Below are 13683 nucleotides of genomic sequence, written 5' to 3' on the forward strand. Positions count from 1 at the left end.
TACTAGGGAACTGATTTTCCGAAGGTGTCACATGTGCTGGCAAGTTCCATACAAAATAATTTCGTTAATTAGGTAATAATTTAACCCCTTGGCGCCGGCGCCTCCCAGCCCTTTACGGGTTTCAGAAGCCGGGAAGCGGGGCGGGGTTTACGGTCATGCGCACTCACAGCACATATGTTTTTCTTAATTGCACACAAATGTGCGTACGCTCGGCGTCTAGGCCCAGATGCCAGGGAGGCCGCACATTTGTGTGTGGCCAGCGTGGAGAGGTCAAGTAAACAATTAAATCTTTTGTGTTGTCACTTGTCACCAGCATTCCTGTCCGCCCTATAGCAGAAGTACTGCTACAAGGTGGCACGGGTGCGCAAAATCACGTATTTATAAGTGATTTTGCATCCCTGGGTAGGGGATCGTGTGCGAGTCCCATGTATGCCCTACCCGCGCCACCATTCGCGGCCTCACCTGTCAATCACCGAGTCCCGGCCTGTGATTACTCGCCGGCGCCTGGTGGTTGCCGAGCACCTCCGATGGGGGAGAGACCTATATGTAAACAATACAGTTCTCTCCCCTGTCAGCTCCTGCACACTGCTTTGCATGGCTTTGCATAGCACAGCCATACAAAGCAGTGTGCTTACAGTGAAGCACAAACACAGCACACAGTTAACCCTTTGATCACCCCTCACATTAACACCTTGCTGCCCAGTACCATTAGTACAGTGTCAGTGCTTTTTATTAGCACTGATCACTGTATTGGTGCCACTGGGGATGTCAGTGACACCAAGCCAGTTCCCCCCCCAGTGTCAGAATACCAGCCACAGTCCCGCTAGAAGTCGCTGATTGCCGCCATTACTAGTAAAAAGAAAATTCCCAGTATATATACCGCCATTTGTAAACACTATAACTTTCACGTAAACCAGGTAATTTACACGTATCGGGATTTTTTTTAGCAAAGACATGGAGCAGAATACATTTATGATGAAATTAGATTTTTTACATTTTTTTACTGGACATGTTTTGTAGCAAAAAGGTAAAAATATAGTTTTTTTCTCAAAATTATCGGTCTTTTTTATAACACGATAAATAAAACCGCACAGGCGATCAAATACCACCGAAAGAAAGATCTATTTGTGGGGGAAAAAGGACATAAATTTCATTTGGGTGCAGCGTTGCATGACCGCACAATTGTCAAAGTAATGCAGAAAATGGGCTGGTCAGGAAGAGGGGGAAATCCTCTGGTGGGCGAGTGGTGACTCTTTTCATAAACAGACACATTTCCCTGTATTGGCTACACATAGATAAGAATACATTTCTATCCTGACACCTTTTTATGTGTTTTTTCTCCAGCAGGGAAATATCATACAAGTCACTCTGGTTGTCACAGTCAGCAATCTCCATAGAGATGACTGGCCCTATGTGGCCACGCCCCCCACCACACTATACGCTCCCTCCCTAGCCGGACGTCGCTACGTTACCCACGCTAGCTCCCTGGTGCGCGCGCGCCCGCCCATGCACGGACTCCCGTGGGCGCGCCTGAGGAGACGTCACTTCCTCTCCGGGCCTGCCAGCTGGGAACCGGAGAAACAGCAACAGTGGTAAGGCGCCGGAAGTAGCGGCCAGTAAACCGGAAGATGGCGGTTGCCTAGTCGCCTGGGATTCCCTAGTGGTGCTCGGTATTATGTGTGGGCTTGGAAGGGGACCTCGGGGTGGGTTGTAAGTGTGTGTTTATGGGCCCTCTGTGGGTAGTTAGCTGTTGCCCCTAGCAACCAGCCACATCACTAACCCAGCTTCCCTAGAGGGGACTCCTGATTGGTTGCTATGGACAGTATAGCCAAATGGCTTACCTTAATCTGGGGGTGGGGGGTTCTGGAGCTGTTGTGCTGCTGATCTCCATGGCAACCACTAAGAGAATTGCTGGAGAGGTGGAGTCTGGTTGCTAGGGGCAACAACATCATGTGACCTGTAGGTTGGATAACCTTAGATTAATTGCGGTCAATAGGGTGCGACTTGACATGCGATTTGCAAATGGCATGGCGAGTCGCACCCGGTGTGACCGGGGTCTTAGACTGCATTTACACTTGATGATCTGGAATTGCAGCGATTCTGCTGGCGAGTCCAAATTGCGGCTGAGCCTTTGGATGCCATTATTCTTAAGGGCACTCCAAATATGGTGCAATTGTTGCATATTTAAAAAAAAAATCAATCGCAGCTTATCGCCCCAAAAAGGTGCGCGAGCATCTTTCACAGGACAAATGCGTATAGGGCCACTCATTGCTCTATGCATGACACATGGAATCGTGTGACAATTGCGCACAGAAAATCGCGAGTGTGCGTTATGTGAATGAGGCCTGGTTTACACCGTTCTTGCTTGTTCCTGTGCAGTGCATTTTTGACAGCCCACTCAAGGTGATGGGTTTTTTTTCAGCTTGTAAACACTCCTCTGTGTGCGTTTACAGGCAGAAAAAAGTAAAACGCATGTAAAAGTGACATATTGAACCCAGTTTGCATGAGCCTGAAGAGCTGGTTCACTCTGAAACACGTGCGTTCTCATGTGATCCCACACATTCCAGTTTTTGTTTGTTTTTTTTATTTGTTTTTTATTATTTTATAAATTGAAAAAGTTACAAAACATAGCCTTGGGACATTCCCTGGCTCAAAAATCAGACAACTACATTAACACCCATAGCCCAGCTCAGTCTTTCTCAACCAGGGTACCTTGAGGTCCCTTCAGGGATGCCTTGAGGTCCCTTCAGGGATGCCTTGAGGTCCCTTCAGGGGTGCCTTGAGGTCCCTTCAGGGGTGCCTTGAGGTCCCTTCAGGGTTGCCTTGAGGTCCCTTCAGGGGTGCCTTGAGGTCCCTTCAGGGGTGCCTTGAGGTCTCTTCAGGGGTGCCTTGAGGTCTCTTCAGGGGTGCCTTGAGGTCTCTTCAGGGGTGCCTTGAGGTCTCTTCAGGGGTGCCTTGAGGTCCCTTCAGGGGTGCCTTGAGGTCCCTTCAGGGGTGCCTTGAGGTCCCTTCAGGGGTGCCTTGAGGTCCCTTCAGGGTTGCCTTGAGGTCCCTTCAGGGTTGCCTTGAGGTCCCTTCAGGGTTGCCTTGAGGTCCCTTCAGGGTTGCCTTGAGGTCTCTTCAGGGTTGCCTTGAGGTCTCTTCAGGGTTGCCTTGGCAAAATGTCTAAAAATTGCCCAAAACCTGTATACAAGCCAGTGGGTAGAACAAGCCTGCCTTTTAGTTACACAAAGCCACAGGTTTTCATTGTGCACCATTATTCTAGCCGTCAGTGCCCTGACAGCCAATGACATCATCAGTTGATAAGGAGGATGTCGGCTGCCTGCACACCATCCTAGTTTGATCCTCCCCTGCCCTTCTCCATCAGTGCTGGGATCACTTTAGCTCAGTGTTGGAGAAAAACTGAGGGAGAGGAGAAACACTGGAATACTAGTCAGTACCAGTGTGCAAAAGTGTATTTGCTTTGTAAGATTAAATCCCCTCTAATGTTGGGTGTCCTACACTTGTGGATGTTGCTGCATTATATGCGACTATTAGAATATTTTTTTACATTTTAGAATGGGGTGCCCTTTTAAAATTATGGACAGTCTTGAGGGACCCTATTTTAGAATGGGGTGCCTCAAGACTGTCCATAATTTTAAAGGGTGCCTCGGGACTGTCCATAATTTTAAAGGGTGCTTTGACTGAAAAAAGGTTGAGAAACACTGGTCCAGCTCAACCCGAACTATCCTCAGTGATGAGGGCAGGAGTGTAGTCAATGGAAACAAACATACAGAAATTTTGGAAACCTTCATTAAATAACATTAGAGAGATCAGTTAATTAATGAGTATATTGGACCAGATCACAAAGAATGCCGAGAATAAGTTCCCGCTGGTCCCCTCCCAAAGGGGTAAGGCAGGAGGGTTTCATATAATGGAGACCCCAGACAACGACCCTTCACCAATTTCCCACCATGCAGGGATATTTATGGAGGGTTGAGCACGAGATTAAGCAGAAACGTTAGCGTTGGCAGTAGAAGAGGATTCCAACCAGAAATCCCAAACTTTATGAAATGTTTTTGGGCAACCTCGGGAGAAGTATGTCATTTTATATAGGTGAATCAGTGTGTTGACCAGCTTCTTCCAATGGCCTAAGGTAGGGGGGCTGTCAGATTTCCAGGTCAACACTATGGCCTTCAACACTATGGCCTTCAACACTATGGCCTTCAACACTATGGCCTTCAACACTATGGCCTTCAACACTATGGCCTTCAACACTATGGCCTTCAACACTATGGCCTTCAACACTATGGCCTTCAACACTATGGCCTTCAACGCAATGGCCTTTCTAGCATAAAAAAAGGAGTAGACTTCGTGATATTCTGGAAGCCCTAGAGAAAGCCAACTGGTTGGCCAGACCCAGTAGGCAAACTGACACCGTGAGGGGACAGACATTGTGGTGACCAAGCAGATGAAGTGGAGGACATCCATCCAAGATGTTTATATATGGGCGCAGGACCAAAAAAATGTGGAAAAAGTCCGTTGGGCGTCTCCACATCTCCAACAGTTTGCGTCTTCGGTAGGGTAAATTCTGTGGAGGCGCTGCAGAATGAAATATGCCATATAAAGTGTTTTGAACTGAATTAACCTATCTCTAGTAGCTACAAAATTGGTAAAGGGGTATTCACAAATGTCTTCCCCATCCAGCTCCGGCACCTCCGTCCACCCCCTCTGTTGAAGGGACCAGGCACTCCAGGATTGACAGCCCATTTATTTCAGTGAGGAACAAGTAACCACTTGCAAGCACTTTTTCAGATTGCACTGCACCAAACTGCATAGTACCACAGTAGCTTGCGGTTTGGTGGCCGTAAAGACGAAGCATTTGCGAGATGCGTTTGGGGTGTCGTTAATAGTTCATTCATTGGCAGCCAAGCATGTCTTGCAAGAGCAGTGAGTTGACGTGTGGTGAGGAACACATGCATGGAATGCACCTTTCCTGTGTCACGTTCCAGTGTGAATGGACCCTCAATGCGCTGCCGAACACACGGGAACGCGCAAGAAGTAGGGCAGGCATGACTTTTACAATTGTGCTTCACCAGACCGCATTGTACTGTGATATCATGCGGTTTGGTGGCCGTAACGTGCCCACATTTGGTAAAAGGATAAAAAGCTCCCTCGGTTTTTACTCTCTGGGAGGGGTTTGCTTAGGAAAGTGGATCGGTATTGCTGGACCCCAGGGTTGTGTTGAGTTCTTAGTAGGCAGCTTCTACACCTCTGAAAATTTCCATCTTCTTTGGTTTGTAGTTAAAAACAGCAGACCTAAGATTGAAGTGCCTCACCCCAGATCAATAATTCTGATACAATTATTTCCAGTGTACGTTCACATACAAAGTCAAAAAGAGGAAGCCAGTGTATTTCAGGGATCCAAAAATTCATCAGGGATTGAGCCGGAGAACAGTGTTTATGGACTGAATTAAGAGTCACCCCTGGTTCACATCTATGCGGCCGTGCGGGCTGCGTTTTGCACGGGCACAAGAGCCCATTCATTTGAATGGACTCCCGTGCCCGTGACATGCAGGGAAGAAGTCCCTGCACTTCTTTGGAAAACGCAGCCCGCACCGGAACCTCGGTTCCCAGTACGGTTGCGTTTTCCAGTGCGGGCAGCGTGCCATTAGAACTAATGGCACCCGCCTGTAGGTCCGCATTTCTCTGTGCGGGTGGTGCGGCTGCACGGATTTTCGTGCGGATCCGCAGCGGCACCACCTCACAGATGTGAACCTAGGGTCAATGTTTTGGTCTCTTTTACACCGCCTCTCATTCCAACATGACGTGTCTAGGGTTTCTAATGGATCTGTTGGTTGTTGTTCTAGGAGTTGGCAGGCACAGGCCTCTAGCATTGCATGTACAGTTTGGGGACACTTGATATCTCTTTGCTTTCTGACAATGCTGTGTGTGAGCTGCCCAGCTCTTTTTATTGTATGTATGGACTTGAGTATCTGACTCTTTGTCTGTCTCTCTCCTTAGATTCTCCTGTTAGATTTTCCAGGACAATCGTTTTCCTGGCAGTCCTCTGACAGACCAGCAATGACCAGGTGAGGATATTATTGCATTGTATGAACTGTCAGTATTATTAGTTATTTAATTGCATTTCCTAGTGGAAAGTGGTCCGTAGCCTTGGAGATGATCCAAGGAAGGAGGATCCTACTTGTCTTTCTGGCAAGACGCTTGAAGAAAGTGGTGTTTTTCATTGGTATGGAATTAAAGTGTAACTCCACCTTTTCAGCATGCTTCACCCATATTTATACAGATCTGTAGTTCTCTGCTCTGCACTGATCACTGCACTTGTAGTCCATTGGCACTTTCTCCAGTTCTTCAACTGAAAGCTGGTACCTCTGTACAGGCAGCTGGAGGAAGAGTCTGCAGGAGCCTGGCACAGCAATACTTTGCAGGCCCCTGTGTAATAAAATTTAATTGATGCTGCAATAAAATACTGCACTATATACCATTTCTGGGCTCCTGTGGTGAGCTATTTTCCCTAGGAGAGGGTCCACCTCCATTTTTGCCTGTGGCGGAGCAGTCCAAGTTAGAATCTTCCGGCAGTCCTCTGGTTCCCTGATGTGATGTGCATGCATGCTATTTACCAGTAGCTTTCTGGTGAGTTTACATTTGGCAGAGGTGGTGGATTCCCTCACTGGTCTATTATCACAGTTTTATTCTTCACCGTGATTGCTGTGCCTTGTAGTTCCACGGACACGAATATTATTATACAGTATTTATATAGTGCCAACAGTTTGCTCAGCGCTGTACACTACAATGGGAGACAATACATGAGACAGTACAATAACAATACAATGCGATACATGAGGGGTTCGAGGGCCCTGCTCCTTGGAGCTTACAATCTAGGAGGGAGGGGATAGTGGTACAGGAGGAATAGCTGTGGGGGATGGAGTGGTAGGAATAGTGGAGAAGATCGGCAATTAGCAGGGGGCGGGGTAGGCTTCCTTGAAGAGGTGGGTTTTCAGGATGCGCCTAAAGGAGAGAAGAGTAGGTGACAGTCTGATGGATTGGGGTAGGGAGTTCCAGAGGATGGGTGACACCCTGCAGAAGTCCTGGAGGCGGACATGGGAGGAGGTGACCAGGGAACTAGAGAGAAGGAGGTCTTGTGAGGAGCGGAGTGTGCGTGTTGGGCGGTATTTGGATATCAGGTCGGTGATGTCGTTTGGGTCAGTATGGTGGACAGCTTTGTATGTCAGTGTTAGGATTTTGAATTTGATCTGTTGGGGAATCGGAAGCCAGTGTAGGGATTGGCAGAGGGGGTGGCGGAAACGGAGCCGTTGGTAAGGTGGATGATTCTGGCTGCCGTATTCAGGATCGACTGAAGCGGGGATAGCCTGTGGTGAGTTAGGCCAGTGAGGAGGGAGTTGCAGTAAAGTCGTGATATGATAAGGGAGTGAATGAGTACATTTTATACATTTATGGACTGTATTTATTTCACTTTATATGTTTCATGATATGATACTATTTATTCATTTAGCACTGCACTTTATACTATATATCTTATAAGGGGTTGTTACCTTCACCTTGTGTGCTAGCTGCTTTATATTTGCTCCCAGCGCTCGCCTATATACAACATAATAAAATATAGGGAATGCAGGGTCCGGGTGGACCAGATGTAGGGAATGCAGGGTCCGGGGAGACCGGATATGGTGAATGCAGGGTGTGGGGTTTAGTAACATGTTAAGTAATTTTTCTTCACTGATGAGGCTGCACTGATAGACTGCACTGGTTGGCATTGATGGGGCTGCACTGATCCGGGCACTGATGATTGTGCCCTCATTGTTGGTGTAAACTATGTACTGATAGCTTTGCCAGTTTCTCCGTTTCTCACACAGACACAGCGTGAGGTAAGGACTGCCTATAACCAGCAAGTCTGTTTACATGTGATCAGCTGTCATTGGGCACAACTACTCATATAGTAAAGGGCAGCTGTGATTGGCCCTACCTATAACCATGGGGCGGGGCTCTGAGAGGATGTCCATGGAAGCCCTCCCAGTACTGGACAACCACGTTATAACCGTTGTTCAGCTATAGTGCGGTTAGCAAATGGTGAAACAACTGGGTGCAAACAATGTCAGCTTGTTATGCCGTATGATCATTAGAATACACAGTGGAGTTGAAATAATGTGTTTTTTTTCCATATTCAGGTGTTTGTATGCCGCTTGCCAGTGTCTATAAAAAAGTGATTTTTGTTTTTTAAAGCTCTCCGGTGTCCCGCGTAGTTTATAACGGCAAGCGCCCCACAAGCAGCACACGCTCTCCAAGCAGCAGCGAGATATTCACACCAGCTCATGAGGAGAATGTACGTTTCATTTATGAAGGTGAGAGCCCATTAGAGGGACCTTGTCACTTTTTACTCTTGCAGATACCATCACTGTCTCCTTCTAGGCAATCCTATAGATTTGTGCACATGGGCCACATCCGATGCCTATATCTATGGGATTTCTTCCACTTGGCTACGAAACGATTTCCTGGTGTGGGTGAGGCAAAGTAAATGAGTCTGCTGTATTTGGCAAAAGTTCATTAAAACTGCTGCAACATGCTCATTATACCCTGCCTGACTCAAAGGGGTCGCCTCGTTTTGGGTATTATGTGTGAAAGGCTTTGGTGATAACCAGTCACGCATTTCTTTATGTTCTCGTTCTTCATCAGCATGGCAGAGTGTGGAGCGGGACCTGAGAAACCAAGTGTCTGGTGGGGACCGCGGATTTGTGGAAGAGTACGTGGAAAAGCAGCCAAGCAACAACCTGAAATGTAAGTCCTGCTATTTCAAGACATCCTAAGTCCTGTCATTTTATGTAGCTCAGCCTGCATCTAGGTAGTTGTACGCTCACACCTTGAGAATAGACTGGCATGCAGCTTTTTAACAGAGTGCAGTTCAGGGGTACTTGACTTTATAGTATATAGGAGCTACCATTTGTAAACTGACTAAGGCGGGTGATCAAAGGGTTAACCGTGTGCTGTTTTACTACGTGTGTGCTGTGTGTGTTTTTACTAGGGAAACATGCTGCTTTGTATTGCTCTATGCAGAGCACCTGACGGGAGGTAGCTGTGTTTTTTTTACAAACAGACCTCTCCCCTGTCACTGTTCCTCGGCGATCACCAGATGCCGGCGGGGAATCTCCGGTCGGGACTTGGTGATCAACATCTGTAGCCGCCAATGACGGTGTGGGTGTAGGGTAGGGTAGTGCACGCGCTTCCTTCCCGGAAATGCAAAATCACAATCAAAGGGTTAACTGTGTGCTGTTTTACTATGTGTGTGCTGTGTGTGTTTTACTAGGGAAACATGCTGCTTTGTATTGCTCTATGCAGAGCAGCAGCTGACGGGAGAGAGCTGTGTTTTTTTACAAACAGACCTCTCCCCTGTCACTGTTCCTTGGCGATCACCAGATGCCAGCGGGGAATCTCAGGTCGGGACTTGGTGATCAACATCTGTAGCCGCCAATGACGGTGTGGGTAGGGTAGGGTAGCGCACGCGCTCCCTTCCCGGAAATGCAAAATCACAATCAAAGGGTTAACTGTGTGCTATTTTACTATGTGTGTGTGTGCTGTGTGTGTTTTATTAGGGAAACATGCTGCTTTGTATTGCTTTGCTATGCAGAGCAGCTGTCAGGAGAGAACTGTGTTTTTTACACACAGACCTCTCCCCTGTCACTGTTCCTCGGCGATTGCCAAGTGCCGGCAGAGAATCTCCGGCCAGGACCTGGTGAACAACATCTGTAGCCGCCAGTGGCGGTGCGGGTAGGGTGGCACGCGCGCTCCCTTCCCGGAAATGCAAAATCACAATCAAAGGGTTAACTGTGTGCTGTATGTGTTTTACTAGGGAAACATGCTGCTTTGTATTGCTCTATGCAGAGCAGCTGACGGGAGAGAGCTGTGTTTTTTACACACAGACCTCTCCCCTGTCATTGTTCCTCGGCGATCACCATGTGCCGGCGGGGAATCTCCGGTCGGGACCTGGTGATCAACATCTGTAGCCGCCAATGACGGTGTGGGTAGGGTGGCACATGCGCTCCCTTCCCAGGAAATGCAAAATCACAATCAAAGGGTTAACTGTGTGCTGTTTTACTATGTGTGTGCTGTGCTATGCAGAGCAGCTGTCGGGAGAGAACTGTGTTTTTTACACACAGACCTCTCCCCTGTCACTGTTCCATGGTGATCGCCAGATGCCGGCAGGGAATCTCTGGCCGGGACCCGGCGATCAACATCTGTAGCCGCAAATGGCGGTGCGGGTAGGATGGCATGCGCGCTCCCTTCCCGGAAATGCAAAATCGCGTATATATACGTGATTTCGCGCAGCCCTGCCGCCCTGTAGCAGTAGTTCTGCTATAGGGCGGTCGGTAACCAGTTCCTTCTTTCCGGTAACAAGTGGAACTACGCAGTATTTCAGCACCACAAACCAAAAACACTATTTAACTAATTTTTATTATTCAAAGCAAACTCCTCCATCCATCCATGTCTTCAGGCCTTATTTTACTGAGAAATCACTTAAAAAAACAACCCCTAGCATTTTTGGCCATATTGAGTAACAGCAGACAATTCATGTAGCATTTACTTCCTGGAATCCATCTGCCCTTAGCTCAGACATGCAGGCAGGAGGGTGTGTTTAACAGAGAAAACCCCTCACCTCCTGAAGACTCCTGGGATGTATGACATAATTTGCCTAGGCCAAAAACCAGGAAGTAAATGAAGAAAAGTAAAAAAAAATGTTTAAAAACAAGTAAATGTGATATACTTTCCTATCTATTTACGAACTTTAGCAGCATAAGGATTACAAATAGTCAATCTTGATGGAGAGAGTGAAGTTTGCTTTAAAAAAACGTAGAAAACTCGGTTTTGTAAGTTTTCCTTACTGGTAAGCTTCATAATAAAGCTTACCTTTTATTATTTTTTTTATTACTTATATAGCGTCGTCAATTTACACAGCACTTTACATATATATTGTACATTCACATCAGTCCCTAACCCTCAAGGGGCGTACAATCTAAGGTCCCTAACTCACATTCATACATACACATACTAGGGACAATTTAGACAATTAACCTACCAGCATGTCTTTGGAGTGTGGGAGGAAACCAGAGTACCCGGAGGAAACCCACGCAAGCACAGGGAGAACATGCAAACTCCAGGCAAGTGGTGCGAGGCTGGGATTCTAACCAACGACCTGAGTACTGCCAGGCGGAAGTGCTAACCATTACCTGTAGGTGAAATGAATATCTTCTAAATGTGCACCATTTCGGAGATATTCCATCAAGCAGCAGTCAGTGACATCACCCGGCACATGCGCACTGAAGGAACGGCATACCTGTTTAATCTTGACTTTCCCTGTAAAAGATGAGCTTGGCCCCGATGCTTTATGCATATTTTCTTACAAAAGTATTCAAGTCCACCCAACACTGGCCCTGCGTTGATGCATGTTTGTATGAGTGTGATAGGGACATTAGATAGGTAAGCTCCTTCGATGGTAGGGATGGATGTGAACAGATTACATTTCTCTTTAACCACTTGCCAACAGGGCACTTATACCCCCTTCGTGCCCGGATCAATTTTCAGCTTTCACTGCTGTTGCATGACCGCTCAATTGTCTTTCAAACTGCAACACTGTACCCATGTGAAATTTTTTGCATTGGTTTTTTTTTTCACACAAATAGAGCTTTCTTTTGGTGGCATTTAATCACCACCAGGGGCGGACTGGCCATTTGGAAACTAGGGCACTGCCCGAGAGCCCGGGGTGAGTAGGGGGCCCCATGAGATGTCCCTGGTACCTTTTTCATAGGCTTTTTGAGTTTGGGCAAGGACACAGGGGCCCCATGATCCCCTATTGCCCGGGGGCCCCATGAGTTGTCAGTCTGCCCCTGATCACCACTGGGTGTTTTTTTTTTTTTTTTTTCAGATTTTTTAGCTCTTTTTTTGTTTATAGTGCAAAAAAATAAAAGTTTTTCTTTGTTTCTATTATAAAATTTTGCAAACAGGTAATTTTTCTCCTTCGCTGATGTGCGTTGATGAGGTGGCATTGATGGGCACTGATAGGCTACGCTGATGAGGTGGCACTGATGATGCTGCACTGATAGGCAGCACTGATGGGCACTGAGTGGCGGCACCGATGGGCGCAACTACTGGGTGACGCTAATGGGTGGCACTGTGGGGCAGCACTGATCATGCCCTGATCAGTGCCGATCTTCTCTGTGACAGCTGCCAGTTATCGGCACTACTTTCCAGTGAGGAAAGTGCTGCCGATAACTGACAATTGTATTTACTCTGTGGTCTGCTGTGTCATTGGACACAGCTGATCACGTTGTCATTGGACACAGCTGATCACGTTGTCATTGGACACAGCTGATCACGTTGTCATTGGACACAGCTGATCACGTGGTAAAAGGCCGCTGTGACTGGCTTTTGACCTCATCACGTGACTGGCCTTTGACCTCATCACATGACTGGCCTTTGACCTCATCACATGATCAGCTGTGTCCTATGGACACAGCGATCACGGAGATCGCCAAGTGCACGCCCCTCCCTGGGTACCTGCGCTGCAGCCGTCATACGGCTATAGCACGGTTTCCAAGTGGTTAAAGCACTGTGATATACAGTATGTTGGCCCTATATGAATAAAACAAATATATATATATATTCTAGTGCATGGATCTCTATTGCAGGTAGGAGAATATGTTTGATATTGCGCTTTCTTGATTTGCCTATGTGGATCAGTAAACCAATTTAACGGGTTTCCTTTCTGTTCCCCCTTTAGCTTTTAAACCAGTTGATCTTAACGACCTGAAGAGGAGAAGCACACAAGACCCCAAGAAGTCATAATTTTCTTACAGCTGCTCGACTTTTTTCCAACTGGCACAATTGGGACTCACCTCCTTTTCCATTTGGTCGTCCATTACTGACATAACGAAGCTTCTTTGAGACTGTACTGTGTGGACTAGGCAGAGATTTTCTGCGTCGCCTCCCCTCCCCTCCCCCCTCCTTCCTTATATTCCCTTCCCCAATAAGAAGAGAAAACTCTTTCCCTACACCCTTGTTTGTCCTTCCCCTTTAATCCGTGCGTCTAAAGTCTAAAAACTGATGAATTTCCCCTTTTTAATCCTTATTTAACCAACTGAGATTCTGACTGAGGGTGGTATTACATATTTATGTAGTAGCTGGGTCCATGTTCAATCCCAGCATCAAAGTTCCATAGGTCAACTGGCTATTAAATGGCTCATCATACCATGTTCAGCTGTTGTCCTGCAATACCATCCAGACTAATCCTTCTATTAAAAATGAAAACAAAAAACAAGAGGCCTTCCAGTGTACTCAAATTTGGATCAATGACAAAGGGCGGCAAAGCAATGTGAGTATACAGACTGGACTGTAGGAAAATTGATCCTAGACAAGAAAGAATATAATAATCATTGTTTTGAAGAAAATATTTTCTTTTGTAAGATGGTGCAAAGAAACAGTCTACATTCAAAGCCCTTAGCCTAGTGCCTTGAGCTTTAAAGTGTTACTAAACCCTGGACCCTGCATTCACTATATCCGGTCTCCCCGGACCCTGCATTCACTATATCCGGTTTCCCCGGACCCTGCATTCACTATATCCGGTCTCCCCGGACCCTGCATTCACTATATCCGGTCTCCCCGGACCCTGCATTCCCTATA

At 47.0% G+C, this 13683-nt stretch overlaps 1 protein-coding gene across 2 annotated transcripts; it reads left to right on the forward strand.

The window, feature by feature from the left end:
• Window positions 1-1454: 1454 nt before the first annotated feature.
• On the forward strand, window positions 1455-13321 carry MCRIP1 (MAPK regulated corepressor interacting protein 1). 2 transcript variants are annotated; one of them, XM_089657512.1, is made up of 5 exons: window positions 1455-1592; window positions 6004-6071; window positions 8239-8357; window positions 8689-8790; window positions 12785-13321. In XM_089657512.1, exons 2-5 carry the CDS (start codon window positions 6064-6066, stop codon window positions 12847-12849), a joined length of 294 nt encoding a protein of 97 aa, XP_089513638.1. In that variant the 5' UTR covers window positions 1455-1592; window positions 6004-6063; the 3' UTR covers window positions 12850-13321. The 2 variants fall into 2 exon arrangements, with proteins under 2 accessions (XP_089513638.1, XP_089513639.1); XM_089657513.1 differs by lacking the exon at window positions 1455-1592 and adding an exon at window positions 1612-1670.
• The last annotated feature ends 362 nt before the right edge of the window (window positions 13322-13683 follow it).

Source organism: Staurois parvus, unplaced genomic scaffold, assembly GCF_062004578.1.
Source record: "Staurois parvus isolate SC_StPar_1 unplaced genomic scaffold, SC_StPar_1.0 ptg001008l, whole genome shotgun sequence".
Taxonomy (NCBI): domain Eukaryota; kingdom Metazoa; phylum Chordata; class Amphibia; order Anura; family Ranidae; genus Staurois; species Staurois parvus.